This window comes from Antedon mediterranea, chromosome 5, assembly GCF_964355755.1.
Source record: "Antedon mediterranea chromosome 5, ecAntMedi1.1, whole genome shotgun sequence".
NCBI lineage: Eukaryota > Metazoa > Echinodermata > Crinoidea > Comatulida > Antedonidae > Antedon > Antedon mediterranea.
Window position 1 is genome coordinate 13,011,155 of NC_092674.1, and position 16,844 is coordinate 13,027,998.

Here is a 16,844-nt window from a genome sequence, read left to right on the forward strand (position 1 = left end):
TCCCTCTAATTGAATTCAACAACAATTAATTTAGGATAATTCAGTCCCTCTAATTGAATTCAACAACAAATAATTTAGGATAATACAGTCCCTCTAATTGAATTCAACAACAAATAATTTAGGATAATTCAGTCCCTCCTCTAATTGAATTCAACAACAAATAATTTAGGATAATTCAGTTCCTCTAATTGAATTCAACAACAAATAATTTAGGATAATTCAGTCCCTCTAATTGAATTCAACAACAAATAGTTTAGGATAATTCAGTCCCTCTAATTGAATTCAACAACAAATAATTTAGGATAATTCAGTCCCTCTAATTGAATTCAACAACAAATAATTTAGGAAAATTCAGTCCCTCTAATTGAATTCAACAACAAATAATTTAGGATAATTCAGTCCCTCTAATTGAATTCAACAACAAATAGTTTAGGATAATTCAGTCCCTCTAATTGAATTCAACAACAAATAATTTAGGATAATTCAGTCCCTCTAATTGAATTCAACAACAAATAATTTAGGATAATTCAGTCCCTCTAATTGAATTCAACAACAAATAGTTTAGGATAATTCAGTCCCTCTAATTGAATTCAACAACAAATAATTGAGGATAATTCAGTCCCTCTAATTGAATTCAACAACAAATAATTTAGGATAATTCAGTCCCTCTAATTAAATTCAACAACACATCATTTAGGATAATTCAGTCCCTCTAATTGAATTCAACAACAAATAATTTAGGATAATTCAGTCCCTCTAATTGAATTCAACAACAAATAATTTCATGAGATGAAAATGTGTTCCTTTGTTCCCATTGCACAAATATAATACATTTGTTTTATTGACAATTTGATTGGACGATTGTGGGTCATATGACATTAACTAAATGTACTACAGTATGGTACTGAAATTCAGTTTTATGAATTTATTTTTGTTAGAGAGATTGAGCAACCACACGCTTGAGAAGAGTCCAGGCTGTTGATTGATTAAGTAACCTGTAGAGGCCTGCAGTCTATTTGTTCAACTCCATGTCCAAAATTGGAATACTGCCTTTTTGAATGGCAACATTATATTTTGTTATGATTTAACCAGATACAAAATACATACAAATATAACAATATTTTGTCATTCACATACCTGACATCTCATGATGTCAGGTAGGTGACCTATGTTAAAGTACTTGTATTACTTTGGTCTATTAAAACATAGTTGTATCTTGCACTTTTAATAACATTATTTCAATAGGTCTTCTTTATTGTCCTTTATTAACTATGTATCTCCTATTGTTCATACAAATTGTTTATTTGTTGAACTGAGTTACCATATAGCTGCAGTTCATACGGTCTACTGTAGGTTTTCAATAGACACTTTAGACTGTTTCTAGAAATTCTACAATATCCATTCTCAACTTGCATCAAGGCTTTTACTACTTCCTCTCGTTGGTTCACATCTCTTTCTTGGTTTCTAGTAATTCTACAATATCCATTCTCTCAACTGCTCTCAAGGCTTTTACTACTTCCTCTTGTTGTTTCACATCCCTTCCTTGCTTACATCGCCATTGTACAAGTGATTCCATTGTTGCTTCTACAGTCAGCGCTGAAAACCTTCTCTCAGTTTGTGATAGCTCAACATCAGCAATACCAAGATGCCTACAGAAATTCTTCCAATCTGTCATCTTCTCAGATATTATCAGGAAGTCCAAGTCTGTTAAGCATCCTGTAAAAACACATTTAATTGACTTCATTAAATAAAATACATTTGGTTGTTTTTCTTCAAACATTCAGGTGCTGAAATTAAGCAACATTTCTGGAATGTAACATTCTATTTGTATTGGAAGAAATCATGAATAAAGCATGAGCCTAATTACTAATTATTTACTTATTATTTTATTCTTAGAATTACAAGATAGCTAACCTATTTCCTGAATACAAGAGAACTTAACCCTCGAAAATATACAAAATGTGTCCTTACGTAAAATACATATTGCACAATTTCATCACAACAACATAAGTTACATAAATATTTGATCGTACCCCTGAAAAATGGGTCAATATTGGATGTAGTTTACTGATTGGAGGCATCTGTATGGCCAGTAAAAATACACTTGTTTTATTGGTGATGAATGGGAAGGCATGGATCATTCTCTTTTATGTTTTTTCAGATGGGTGTTCATTTTAGACACAGTTTTGTTTGTTTGTTTTTATATATCTAGGCAAATTTCCAAGGATAACCATAAGCGAATTCAATCACTATCCTTCTTAAGGTGGCAATCCCATTCACAAGACAAACATATACACAAGATGCTCTACATAAACGAAGTCTTATTACAAGTCTTTGGGGGTGGAGTTGTATTTGTCATTATAAAACATCCTGACATATGACAGGAATTGAACCCAGGAGCCATGAATTGGTAGCCAAATTAGCTTAATCACGTTTAAAACATTTCTTGTTTATCAAATGATTGCTGATGACAATAAAGAGTCAAATCACTAATTATATCTACAGTAGTATCAGGTATACATATAACATTTGTTTTTAATAACAATCATTACCCACCTTGTCCTGATTGGTCTGTAAACACTGCAACTTCTAAACTGACATCATCTTTGTATTCATATCTTGTACACAGGCTATCAGCTAAATCAACACGTCCCTGTTGTTTAAAAGCCTTGATCATTGTAGGTAGCTGATGTGCTTCTGCATGTTGACAGCTATTTCTCCATTGGACCAATACCTCCATTATGGCATCTTCTACATGTTTGTTTTTGTCTGCAATTTTATTAACGTTGTCCCATTTGATTCCAAGTCGCACTGCTAGTCTTCTCCAACTTTGATTTAAATTGTCACAGATGAATAAGAGATCTTGATCATCAAAAAAAGCTGTGAAATAATAAAAGCAATAAGGTAATGCGTTCTGTTTCAATTAAATTCAACTCCCTATTCCATGCAATATTTATTTCGGAATCTCTCGTCCATAGAAAATAAACATAATTTTGTATCAATTAACACATTTAAATAAAAATATGATTATCAGAATATTTTTTTTTAAAGCATTCATGAGCAAGATTTTATAACACACCTAAGATTCTTAATTTAATTTGAGAATTGCGAGTCATATTTTATTTAAATGTGCTATTGCTCTCTTAATGATGCCATTGAGAGTGCAATGTTGTTATATGTGCACACAAGTACCTGCATTTTGCATGTTCATTTTTGTTACACGGTGAGTGAGCAACCACATGTTACAAGAGGCGAGGCTATTGTTGCCTCTCTTTTTATCAAAAGTAGGTGTATACTCATAAACATTCATTACTTGTATACTATTTAATGGCACGAATCATTACAATATAAAATGCATTATACCTGAATGTTTGATAAACTTGTGTATTTCATTGTCAACATATTTGTGAAACAGCAGATCAGCAAGATCATTACGACCATGTTGTCTTAGTGCAGTACACAATACTTGTTGCTGATTAAGGTCACTACCAATGTTTCTCCTCCAATGTTTCAGCATCTTTGCTGTAGCTTTATCTGTTTGCTTTTCATTATCTAAAATAGTATTCACTTTAGACCATGTAAGCCCCAAACGAACACCAAATCGTCTGCAGGAAAGATCCATCTCTCTGGACACTTTGTCAATAGTTAGGTCATCCACATAGTCTATATCGAAAAACAAAATTTTATTTCTATTGTGTTTTTAATCCTTCACAATAGTAACTAAACATAATAATTATTTTATCATAATATATACCTTTGTTATCCTTGACATCTGACATCCTCCTTCGTTTACTAGATCCCTTAACTCGTGATTTTTTTAAAGATGTTTTCCCCTTCGTCATTTTATGAGCCTTAGCAACAGTATCATCATCATCAGTATCAGATTCTGGATCTATGTTCTTCTGTCTACCAGCTTCTTTTGAGGTAGAAGCTACAATGACAATAAAAAAACAAAATAGTGATAAAGTTAAACCAAGATGTAAAATTGCTTGTTTTGTATTGTTATTTTATGTAGTATTACTCTTTTAGTATAATAATAATCATATTGGTTATTTATGAATGTATTAGTTTGGCAATTCTGGAATTAAATTTAAAAATGATGATCTTCAAAAATATACACTAATGATAATTTCTGTATTAGCTGAACAGTTTTTTATTTTCAATACTTTACCAGCAACTTGTTGACATACAGTATATTGCGCTGTATATTGTTGATATTAATTTATATCTGTGAAAGTCAGTTGCATTCAACTATCGCATGGTTTAAACATTAAAAACCTAGAATTGTAGTGTACGATGATGATGATAATCATTCATAATACATCTTTTACCATCAACCGCACCTTTGTTATCCTTCTTGGAGGAAAAGAATCTCTTCACTTTACGAGTGATTCTTTGAAGTCTTGAAGTAGAAGCTTGTGCATTGCTGTGACCATCACTGTCAGAATCTAGAGCTATGCTTTGTTTTGTACTATCTTTCGATTCAGATGCTAAACAAAAATAAATCGAAAAGCAACATTTTACAAACTGTATAACTTAGATGTACATCTTCAATAATACTGTTTTTTTTTAATTCTGTGGATTATCATAAACTAGATGGCACGCTCGCTTCGCTCGCGTACCATCTAGGTCGTGCCCACAGATGGTTCTCGAATACACAGTATTTCCAGCGAGAAAAAAAATGGAGATTTCAAATGTACGTACCGCAGGACTATAATACATTGTCGTTTACAGAAACGAATAAATATACACAATTATTTATGTAGTCAACCAAAATTAGCACCCTGGGAATTACTTCCGAGAGAGAAACAAAATGAGTCAAATTTTGTTATTTGGACTCATTTAAACAAACCCAATTTGTGTTTTGTATGTAACATTAAGAGTTGAGGGATGGGGGAAGAAGATAGGTACAAAGAGGAAACATTTTAAAATATATTCTTATCCACTCAGTAACGAAATATTGTTTTAAATGTGTTATAGGCCTATAAATAATATACCACTAAATACAGTAAAACATTTACGATTTAATACGGTACTTTGTTAAAACTCTCACTGTCATAGTCGATTGAAATAGTAAAGTACATGTAACGATACACCACTACGACGTTTATATATTTTTAAATTATTAATTAATACAAACGTTGAGAAGCAACTGTCAGTAATAACGTTAATTTATTTGTATATTATATGTTTATAATCTAACAGTAGGGCCTACCCACACTCACAGTAATAAAGTTTATTTGTATATATTTTTATATTACATCTAACAGTACCAACACTCACAGTAAGAAATTTGCGATTCAAATTGCGATCAAAAGTGGTTAATACCTTAACAGTATTGTACAGCATTGCAATACTATTTATGTTTATTCTCCAAGGGGGCCCATAAATCTAAATCTATACCTCTATGGTTAAACCAAATAATTTGGAATGTTTATTTGTATATTATATGTTTATAATCTAACAGTAGGGCCTACCCACACTCACAGTAATAAAGTTTATTTGTATATATTTTTATATTACATCTAACAGTACCAACACTCACAGTAAGAAATTTGCGATTCAAATTGCGATCAAAAGTGGTTAATACCTTAACAGTATTGTACAGCATTGCAATACTATTTATGTTTATTCTCCAAGGGGGTCCATAAATCTAAACCTCTATGGTTAAACCAAATAATTTGGAATGTTCCATTCATCACAAATCAATACATTTGTAAAAACGTATATTAAATGTATCAAAATAGTATTTTTTAAAGAAAATCGGCCTGTCTTCAACATTATGATGCTGTACTCGAACTGTTCAACCGGTTTTCAGCTATTAAAAACAATTATCGTAGGAGGAGATAGGAAAATGCGAAGCCTCCTCGCATTTTTGTGGCGGGTATTTTTCAAGATGAACATCCATTAGACAGTGTATACCACGATCGGAAAACACCCCTATTTGGGACAAATCGTTGAACCTAAATTCGTTTTAATCGTCAATAACTAATTATCTAACTTAATTTAATTAGTAAACAGGGTTACATCAGGTGGTTAAAATCAGTACCGAAAGTACGAACCAACTTTATATACCATCGAGTAAAAATTCTAGAAGTAAGGCGCGATTTACCGAATTTTGCCCTTACGTAAATTTATATATAGATGATGATGACACAGAATTATTATAAAAATCTAAAAAAAAGTTTTTTTTTTCTACTTTTCTACATTTTATGGCATTTATATAATAGTTGAAAGATTGTAACTTCTTATAATGAAGTAACATACAATTATTATTCATTTTTACATGAATGATGCAAATAAAATGTCTTATATCCATTAAGTATACTTAAATAAATAAAGAATATATATATTTTTTATTTTCGAAATTCTTAACTTGAATCCTCATTTATTTTGTTTGGTTTAAGAATTTTTTTTTTTATTTTACTTCATCCTAAATTAAAAGTTTCACTGATGGATAATACACAAAACAAATCCTCTACCTTTTAGTACAATGTCTCCAAACAGATTACGATAACGTTTCACTTCCATTCCTCTGCTTCCACATGGCAACACATCTTTGTCAAATTTGCGTACAACATGCATATGAGTGTGTTCACCTTTTGAGCCACACACACAAGGGATGTACATCTTTACTTTAACACCACGTGCATTCTTCTCACTCAAAAAGTGCAATTCTTTTTCAAGAAATGTTAGTACCTATAAAATAGAATAATTTGATTTAGTTGATTATTTTGCTACCCACAACAAAAAGTAGTATTTAAATAATTATACAAACTAAAAATTAGTAAATGGAGCAAAGAATGATAACATGTAAGCATGTTTCCGAATAGGATCACCAAAACATATTCAAATACAAAATACATTATTATTTTACTATTAAGTGTACATTACAGTTTAAATAAAGTAATTATTAATTATTGTTTATTGTTTAATTTTCTTTAATCATCAATATTGTTTATACTCTACATATGCAACTCATAAACATTATTTTACATTAACTTACGTTCTTACAGATGCTAGGTTTTGGATCATCATCTTCAGGAAGGCCAGCAGCATTCATCATGTCTGTTCTAACTATTGTTGTCTGCAATATCAAAAATCAATTTTTATTTTTATTCTTTTGACAATTGTTTCTCTTTAATTTTCATTAAAGCAATTGCCACTTAATCTATAATCTATATATAATCTATTATGATCTATATATATATAATATTATAAACTATAAAGATAAATGAAAAAAACACCTTTTAATGTAGATAATTGCCATATTTTCACCGATTGAACAAGCATTTGCTTTTTATTTTAGTCTATTTCAATTTTACTGTTATTCTATTATGTTATATCTGGAGGATATAACTGAAAATCTAAAAACTGATAATGTTTCTATTATAATTCTATCTGAGGCTGATATTTTCTCAGAGGTAATTAAACATTTATAGTTATGTTCCTAAGATGATACTTTCTCAGATTTAGTTTTTAGTCTTATAACATCAATTTTATTAAGTCTACCTGAAACAAACGGCAATTGTTGATGGTAGCTACATTTAGAACCACAAAATGATGGCCATCAATATGCAGTTCTACATGCTCATAAGACAATGTAGGCTCAACATCTTCCATTTGAAATTCCTCAATAAATTTTGTTGTGACACGTTGGAAGAGATCATCTGGTAGGTAGCCATCAAAGTCATGAAATAGAGAAATAGCACGCTTCTCTTCATATTCAACAGCCTTTGTATCATCACGTTGGGGCTTTAGGCGTGAAAGAACATAGAACGTTCGTTCAACATTCTATAGAAACAAAAATGGAACATGAGTAGTAGATGGAATATATTAAAAAATAATTGAACTAAATATTTGAAATGAAATGTAAATACCTCTTTACTCCTTTTTTCACACATTAACCCAAAGGTTTGCATCAGAGACACAAAGAAGATAATCATCTCAGCTGAATCATCCTTCCATATATGCCGCAGCAGTCTTTCATCTAGTTTACCCCCATTTAAATTTCTCCAAAGCTGTTTCATAGATGGCTAAAAAAATATAAAAGCACAAGTGTAATTTGTCAATGCAACAAAGTAATTACTGTTCTTCTGTTCAGTAAAACCTCACCTTTGGGAAAACCTTATTGAAACTTAATTACTTGTGCAATGAATGAGGTTAATATCACAGATAACATCTATTAAGGGGACACTTTGTTGGGTCTTCCCTTAATGGGAGTGCTACACTAATACGTTTACAAGCATATATTTTAGTATTAGAATATAATAGAATTAATGAGGTATAATTTCGTTCTCTGTGTGGCAGATATTACATGTTTACAGCTAAATCCTAAATGTTTACATATGATATTCACCAATGACTGACACCACTCAAAGAAGTGAAGTTTGCAAACCTGAAGGCTGGGATCTATAACTGTGATGATTGTTTTAAACTTGTCAACTACTCCCATCAAATCTATAACAATTTTTTCTTTGAGGATCTTGTCATCTGGGTAGAACAGAATCTCACCGATGTCGTGCAAATACTCAAGAAACTGTTTTCTGTCAGTTATCTTACAACTAGCAAGTAAATCATTGATCTAAAAGGCAAATAAATATTATAATGAAAAATGTAACGAAAACAAAAATATTGAGTAATTACAAACTGGTTTTCTGCTGATGTTATCAATCATTTCGTTAATGTTCAAAGGTTGTTTATATAGGACATAATACTTTATCATGCAAGGGTAGATTTGAAATCTGAAAGTTTCCTAACCAACAGTAAACTCAAGGTTTACCACTTACTTCAATAATTGTTATTGCCAAACAAAATGTTCATTTTGTTTTTGGCAAAATTGGTACTAAAACAATTGCACCATTCCTGTTTGATACATATTTGTTGAAGATTCACCATAAACAGTCAATTAACACAGACAGCAAAGCAGGGATACTGTTAATGTTACTATCAATAACAAGTTTTTTTTTCACTTTAACACCATTCGATGCAGCAATAAAAAGGGTTTAATGCTTTAATGTGATTTAAGAATAAACAAATGTAATGGATGTTAAACACTTATTATTAAAACACATTATTCAATCAATTTTTTTTTATATAAATGTATCTATTCTAACCTGAGATATTGGTAGATACAGTTTGTCTTTTCGTAACTTTTGTATTTCCTGCAGTACTTGTAGCCATTTGATTGGCAAAGTAAGAATCATCATCTGGACTAATTTTTGTATTTGGAGAATGATTTTAGAAGCACCGCTCTTTTCAAATGATACACTGTTTTCAATGGTAAAGAGCTCTTCTTGATACACCATATCCTCAAATGGTTTTCCTTCCAGGGCTTTCCAAAGTTTTTTCTCTATTGCCTTTACCTAAAATAAATAACATCACATTGGAATTAAACGTATGTCATGGGAAAATTTAAAGGGTGCCGTACCAGCCAAGACCCCACCCCCACCCCATTTGTAAACTGCAAGAAGTCTTTTATTTAATTTATGTCACGCATTTATGTACCCAGTGTACACTAGTATAATTATACCAATATAAGAAAATGTGTGATAAATCATACATATTTGTATACCCTTTTATTTGTTTTATTATAGACCTAACAGATGGAACATTATTATCACAATGAAAGTGCACATACTGTAGTATTTCATTTATGAAATAATCTTAGATTTTTACAAAAAAATATCATTTGAAATACTTTTAATCTTTAGCCTACATATATTTTTAATTGAAATTAAGGTAAGATAATCATTTAATCATAAGCCAGCACAGTACAGTAGTATGTGCATGTCATGACAATGAAACAACTGTCCACCTGATTACATAATCGGGACTTTACGAAACAGGGTGGTTAGTTTTCTGTGTTCGCTGGAGCGCAAAATTATAAACAAGACATAGCCATTTTATTAGTTACCCACCACGTGAAGACGACAACGATCGGTCAGAGAGAGAGAGAGACAACCATGTCTACTAGCCTACTAGACTATAATAGGGCTACTCTAGCTAGGGGACCTACCTAGGCTACTTACTAGATATGGGTGTATTGATTTGGGTTTATGGCCTAAAAGCTAGAACAGCATTATCTCTAGTCTCCCTCCCCTGTCTCACGGGGGCCCTATTGAATCTCTTTGGCTTGGTGGTACGACATATGCTTTCTAGCTAGGGACCTTGCAAACAAACGCCGTGCAAAATGTATTACACAGCAGCAATTTTAATCAAAAAACAATGTTATTTCGTTAAACAATTAAATTAGAAGTGAAAATTACACTTTAAGTGTTTTGAACTGTATATTTAAGGTTATATATACTAGTTGTATTTCTAATCGTTCTTCATGAGCACCTAATAGTATGAGCATGACATGATGTATAAAACAATCGCCCACCTGATTACACAATATATGGTTGCCAATGTTAGGGATGAAACTACATATTGTTTCCAATGAATCAATTACAATATACAATTTTGTAATGTTTAATGAAACAAAATATGATAACATATGTACCATTTGTTGTCTTTCTTGTTCAGTTTTACCAAGGCTCTCATAATGTGTACCAATCAGCATTATCTTGTTTTTCTGTCCTGTTCTTACGTTTACAAAAACTGAACGAATCCAAAACAGAATGAACTCAAGATTTGTCATTCGATGTTCATACATTTTTCCCTAAATCACAAAGAAAATGAACAAAATTTTCATTTTAAATTCTTAAACAGGTAGTTTGAAAACATTGTGGAAAATTATCTTATAATTGTGGTAATAATAGCAGCACACATTTATATAGAAAAATAACACTATCATGGAAATGGAAATAACAACAATCATGTATCAGGCCTCTGCTATTTGCACAGTTTTTGTTAAGGTAAATGAAGATTTAGATTTTAAGATTTATATATATTTTTATATGGTATAGTTTATTCCATTCTGTAAGGGGCGGGTTTCCCGCTGTTGAATGAGTTTGAATAAAAATAAAATAAAATAAGAAATAAACATTTTATGTATATTCAAGTACATAGAACATTTGAAATTTGTAAAATCTACTTACAGTTGTTGGATCACGAACTTTAGCTGGGGCATCAAGATCTTGATTCAGGTTAAATACCACACATACAACAGCATAAGACACCATGAATATCTATTAAACATAATCATAATTGTCAGTATTAAAAACCGTTTATACACATGTGCCAGTATACTGGCACAACTAAATATTTGATACTTATTTTTTTCCTCACAAACTGCATGTTCATCTTGGAAACATTTACAATCTTAAACATTGGTTTAATAAATAATGAATGTTTTATTATTGCATTCTCTCTCCCTCCGGTGATCAGTGATTGGCTATTCTGGCATGATAATATATTACTACTACTGTAGTATTGTAACAGGAGGCATACTAAATTAAAGGCAAAACTAAGAAATTAGGTAAATCAATACAATTTACCCGTTGTATCACATGATATATAGGCTGCCCTCCAAAGTCCCAGAGGTTCATAACAAACTTGTTGCTGTCCACTTTAGAGTCACCACCTATTCTTACAGAGCGAAGTTGGCTTTCAACTTTGTTCACGACCACTTTAGGAATTTTTGGTCTATCTTTTAGTTTTTCTTCATACAGTGGTTCTGTTGTGATAAAATAATAATACATTTAATACAACAGTTTAATTCAATATCATTTCAACATTTAAAAATAAAATAGAAATCCATCATAATAAAGCTATTCCTTTTTACTTAAATCTTGATGATTGTAAAAACAGACAAGACAGATGGAGGCAGGCTAAGAATATAGAGCAGGATGACACTATAACTGTTTTGTTAAAAGAAAAGGTATTTCCAATGCAATATTTAAGCATTCTAAACCTTATCCTTTCCAATCAATGGTTTAGTGATGAGTTTATTTAACCATATTGTACTGCAAGTTGAATAGATTACACAGCAGTGTCATACAATATACAAATACTAGTATTGACTGTCAAAGTTACTTTCAAGATAATATGTTTATTAGCATACACTGATGATTATGATTAAATTTCCGCTCCTTAAATCATTTCAATATTTCTGATATCATTACTATGTATGAACAGCACAATCAACCACATTTCAAAATAAATATTTACCCTCCTTTTGTGGGCTTGGCATGGAATTTGAACTTTTTGAGGTTTCAGCAAATTTGGCTTCCTGTTTTGATGTTGATACTCCTGTGGGATTTTTCTCTTTCTCATGTCTACTTTCTGAAAAATGTGTTGATATAATTAAATATGATGCTATCTTGTAATAAGGAGCATAATACATTAACATTCAATAACATTAGGCTTTATAATCAAATTAACTTGACAAGAATTAAAGTTTACAGTAATGAATCTTTTTTTTTTTATAAACATGTCTTTTTATATTAAATTGTATATGTATTTTCTAAAATCATTTTTGTACCAATTTGTGGTTTTGTATTGTTCAATTTATATAGACTACTTTTTTTATACAGTTAAACATGTTTTACAGCAGATTACAATAACAATAAAGACATTTTAACTAAATTTGAATTAACTGTAATTAACATCTTTTACCAGATTTGGTTTTCTCCTTTGATGGTCCTGCTCTTGGTGTGTATCCTTCTGTATAGCGTGGACTTTTCAACATTTGTTTAACTGTGACATCAGTGACAGCATCCTGATACATGTCTGAAGCTTTTTAATAAAAAAAAGTGTTAATAAATTCACATTATATTATTTTTTACCCTGTTACATATTGGTTTTTAAAAGCATTGAAACCATTTTAATGTTGTTGTTGCAATAATTGATCCTCCTTGGTCAAAGTGGATAATTATTATATGATATTAAAATGGCATATTACTTATTTGGTAAAAAAAATAATACAAAAACACATTGTGGCATGAAAAAGCATGTCACAGGGTGAATTTTAAAACATTTATTTTGGTTGTTTTTTAACAGCAACATGTATGTGAATAAAGTGAATACTTACAAATATCCTGCGTTGTTTCTTTCAACATTTGCTTGTTACTGGCATCTGGTGTACACACCGTTGTTTTAACCATTGCATCTGTTATTATATGCAATGGATTAAACCTATGACAAATTACATTATATAATTATAAAAGAATGTTTGCATTAATAATCTAGAGAAACATAATTTGATGGTATACTGCAAATACATTGTTTTTACGTTGAATTATAATCTTATTTTAAACCCTATTTTGAGGTTCACAATATCCTGTTGAAAACAAATTGAAAGCATCTGTTAACGTTTCTATCAGTAACTTTCCACTTATCCTTACAGACAGTATAGACCCTCAACAATGTGTGTTTACAGGAACTATATGTGTACAGTTATATACCAATCAAACAATAATACATCTACGCAATAAAATATATAGGACACTGTTCCCAACTGCAAGTAGCAAACAATCAATCAACAAAAAATAATATAATGTGCTTACTCTTTTCTTAAAAGAGAATTGATAGTAGAAGTTTTTCCAACATTCTCAAGTCCTACAAAAATAGTTCTTCCTTGATTAAACTCTGTTTGTCCTTCTTCAAGTGCATTTTGAAATGCTTTCACCGCATCAGGTCCTCTTGCCAATATCTCCTCTGGAACATGCATATCTTAAAATAAACAAAATCAATTACAGTATAATTTCCTACTTTCATTTTTTCATGGAAATTCTGAAGATATTGGTATCTGAAATATATGCCTGTCATTGGCAGAAAATACAGTGCCAACTCACTAGGCGAATTAAACAAGAAAACTAAGATCTAGAAAACTCAGATATATCCATTATTAATCAGAGGGATTTAAAAAATAGTGTATACCTTTATATAAATATTTCATTGCAGTGTTATAGATTAGGGTTTGCATAATTGTATTTATGTTTTGATTTAATTATTAAATTTACTATATTAGCTCAATATTTAACAGCGTGGTAACCTGAATAGCAGAATACAATCTGAATTTTCTAGTTATTTTCTAGAACTAGAAAATTCAGAAATATCTGAGATCCGAGTTTTCTAGACACCAATTAAACAGTGCATACATTTATTATAATATTTATTATAATCTTTATCACAATTTTATTTTCTTTATTTATCCAAAAAAATTGTGAGAAATAGCATATTAACAGGAGTGCAGGAGATCACAAGAATATTGGGAGATAACACTCCTACAATTATTGGGAAAGTTGAGAGGTCTGAGTCAGTCTGGAAGTTAGCATACATCCAGCTGTTTTCACTTACTTTCAATGTTATTTGCCAACTCTTTTTCATCAGATTTCATGAGCGCTTTAACAAGTTGCGAACGCTTGGACTCAGAAGTTGATAATTTCATGGCCCAAGCATCCAGCATGTTATAAGTCATTTTATATTCATCATCTGGATTATCTTGTTTAAAATGATCGATTTCTGCCATGGTAAACTCAAGATTTACTGCTAGTTGTTTCCAATCAATAGCTGTTGTGGCTATGTTGATTAATTCTTTGGTTGTTATATCTAAATAAAATAAGATATTCTCATAATTTGTAAAACATTCAATGCGAAAGGGGATACATAGGCTATAACACAGTGTTCACAGCTCCAGCATGCCTAGTAAGATGTTTGTCTCCAAATCACTGTGCATATGGTTTAATTGATTCTTTGCTGAAATATTTTCAGGAAATGTTATCAACAACTTTGCTACTGACAAATGGCAAACGCTTTCATTTTTTAAAAAACACACACACAAACCCCCTCACATTTCAGCCAAACTTCCAATATGAAAAAGCACAGCAAATCATTGTAAACTGTACCTCTAGTATAGTATAAAGGTTTTTGAAGAATATTCATACCTGATGATGTGATATCTATGAATGGTAAAGGTCCGCCTAAAAAATGAAAATACATGAGTAAAAAACAGTTAATTTTGAAGGGTGTTACAACCGCTAACAACAGCTAATGTCGAAACAACCGTTAATGTAGAACAATCCACCGCTAATGTAGTAAAACCACCAGCTAATGTAGAAACAACAACACCTTATGTATAAATAAAAATCAACACCAGCTAATGTAGAAACGGTCAACAGCTTATGTAGTACCGACAATTGCCTCCCAGCTTATGTAGTTACTATCGCCAGCTAATGTAGAAATTGTTGTATATTTTACAAAAATGTCATCATGTGCAAATGCATCGATCTTTACTTATCTACAGTCTTTCAACCTCTCGTAAGCAACCAACTTTCTAAACGATCACACATGGTAAGCAGCCATCTCTGTTAAAGGACCGCTTTTCATAATCGACCAACTCACGTAAGGGATCACCTCATCTCATAAGGGATCGCTTCACATAATCGACCACAAGCGACTACAACTCATTAGCTGGGGTTTTCTACATTAGCGATTGTAACAAAGGGTTTGAAGGTTTTAATTTTATAAAATTAAAAATATGATTTTTTTTAAATTGCAAAAAGGCAATGCCTTTTATCATTAATAATCAATAGTCTGTTTTATTTTACTTCGTTTAATTTTACTTTACTTTATAATATTACCAAAATTTAGACATAGCGTATAATTCCATCGCAAAATGGAAGATAAACATGATAAAATACAAAATAACTTAATAACTTAAACTATTAAAAAAATTCAGACAAAAAGCAAGATAATTATACATGAATAGAAGGATATACTATGATTTAAGCAATCTAGGTAATCTGCAAATAAATCTATAACAATGTTGAGTTTAAAAACTTGATATTTCAAGGGGAGGGTCTAGTTGAATAGGCTTGTCTAATTAAATTCATCTAAGATGTAAATATTTGATTTAGGGGTATAGTAAAAAACAAAATCAAAATTACAAGACTGTTGAATTGTATCTTATAATAGGACTGACAATTACTACTTAATAAAATAATCCATGATCATTAAGATTTAATTCTATTTTTTTAACAAGCAATCCCAATTATTATTTATTATGTTCATTATTACCTTTCCAAGCTTTGTTTTAAGTTTTCATAGTACTTACCTTTCAGAATGTTAATGATTTCTTTTTTCTGATCTTTATCATATTTATCACAACTGTTTTCATTATAGCAATCCAAGGCAGACTTTCCCTCCTAACAATCAAAGGTTATAAATGTCATGTTATTATGTGATTACAAAATATATTATACTAAGCAGTCCTAAACATATTACAAAAGTGTGCTTAAAATGTCACATAATTTGCAAGACCATAACCCCCTTTTCCTTTTTATCCAGCATATAAATGTAATTTTTATCTTGCTATTAAAACCATGGCAAACCTAGTGAGGGCTTACTGTACCTACCTCTACCTACATTACATTTTGTGTCATAGCTTAATTGCACTGCATAGTAATTGAATGTGCATTTGATGTAATAAATAAGTATACATCTAACTTTCCATGGTTGAATGCCTAATTCGAATCCCACTGAGGACCACTTTTTTAAAGAATAATTTTTGTTTGTGCTGGTTATGACCGTCTTCCTTTTAAACTAGAACTCTGTCAACATTCCGGGTTAAGATCATTAGTGTTGCAAAGTTTGCTACAAAAAACTGGGCGGTAAAAAAGTTTTCTATACATTAAAAAAAAAGTAACTATAATGAAGTAAAACAATTAATGACATTCTTGAAATTTGATTACTGAGCTATTGAGCTTTGACCAAATCTGACTTAATTTTTACACTATTTTTTAATTACAAAAAAAAGAAAATTAGAATTAGATGTTAACAGGCCTTTAACACTAAATTATGATTAACTATCTCTCAATATTTATTACATTGTTATTATCTCAATATTAGTTACAGTAGAAAAGCATTAAACAAATCCTCAGACGACAGTTGAATTAACA

The 16,844-nt window shown here is 30.7% G+C and overlaps 1 protein-coding gene across 1 annotated transcript in view; it reads right to left on the reverse strand.

The window, feature by feature from the left end:
- Nucleotides 1-624: 624 nt before the first annotated feature.
- Nucleotides 625-16,844, reverse strand: part of LOC140049709 (uncharacterized) — a 57,298-nt gene continuing 41,078 nt past the window's right edge. The window contains exons 5-25 of the mRNA XM_072094658.1: nucleotides 16,001-16,091; nucleotides 14,832-14,867; nucleotides 14,245-14,496; nucleotides 13,452-13,617; nucleotides 12,977-13,080; nucleotides 12,562-12,681; nucleotides 12,115-12,228; nucleotides 11,442-11,620; nucleotides 11,043-11,132; nucleotides 10,505-10,663; nucleotides 9,117-9,365; nucleotides 8,399-8,584; nucleotides 7,881-8,036; nucleotides 7,513-7,794; nucleotides 7,007-7,087; nucleotides 6,483-6,699; nucleotides 4,344-4,490; nucleotides 3,755-3,931; nucleotides 3,364-3,663; nucleotides 2,557-2,880; nucleotides 625-1,716 (exon numbers count right to left, since the gene is read on the reverse strand). Of these exons, the coding sequence (XP_071950759.1) occupies nucleotides 1,445-1,716; nucleotides 2,557-2,880; nucleotides 3,364-3,663; nucleotides 3,755-3,931; nucleotides 4,344-4,490; nucleotides 6,483-6,699; nucleotides 7,007-7,087; nucleotides 7,513-7,794; nucleotides 7,881-8,036; nucleotides 8,399-8,584; nucleotides 9,117-9,365; nucleotides 10,505-10,663; nucleotides 11,043-11,132; nucleotides 11,442-11,620; nucleotides 12,115-12,228; nucleotides 12,562-12,681; nucleotides 12,977-13,080; nucleotides 13,452-13,617; nucleotides 14,245-14,496; nucleotides 14,832-14,867; nucleotides 16,001-16,091 (3,702 nt within the window). The 3' untranslated portion in view covers nucleotides 625-1,444. The remainder of the gene's footprint in view (nucleotides 1,717-2,556; nucleotides 2,881-3,363; nucleotides 3,664-3,754; nucleotides 3,932-4,343; nucleotides 4,491-6,482; nucleotides 6,700-7,006; nucleotides 7,088-7,512; nucleotides 7,795-7,880; nucleotides 8,037-8,398; nucleotides 8,585-9,116; nucleotides 9,366-10,504; nucleotides 10,664-11,042; nucleotides 11,133-11,441; nucleotides 11,621-12,114; nucleotides 12,229-12,561; nucleotides 12,682-12,976; nucleotides 13,081-13,451; nucleotides 13,618-14,244; nucleotides 14,497-14,831; nucleotides 14,868-16,000; nucleotides 16,092-16,844) is intronic.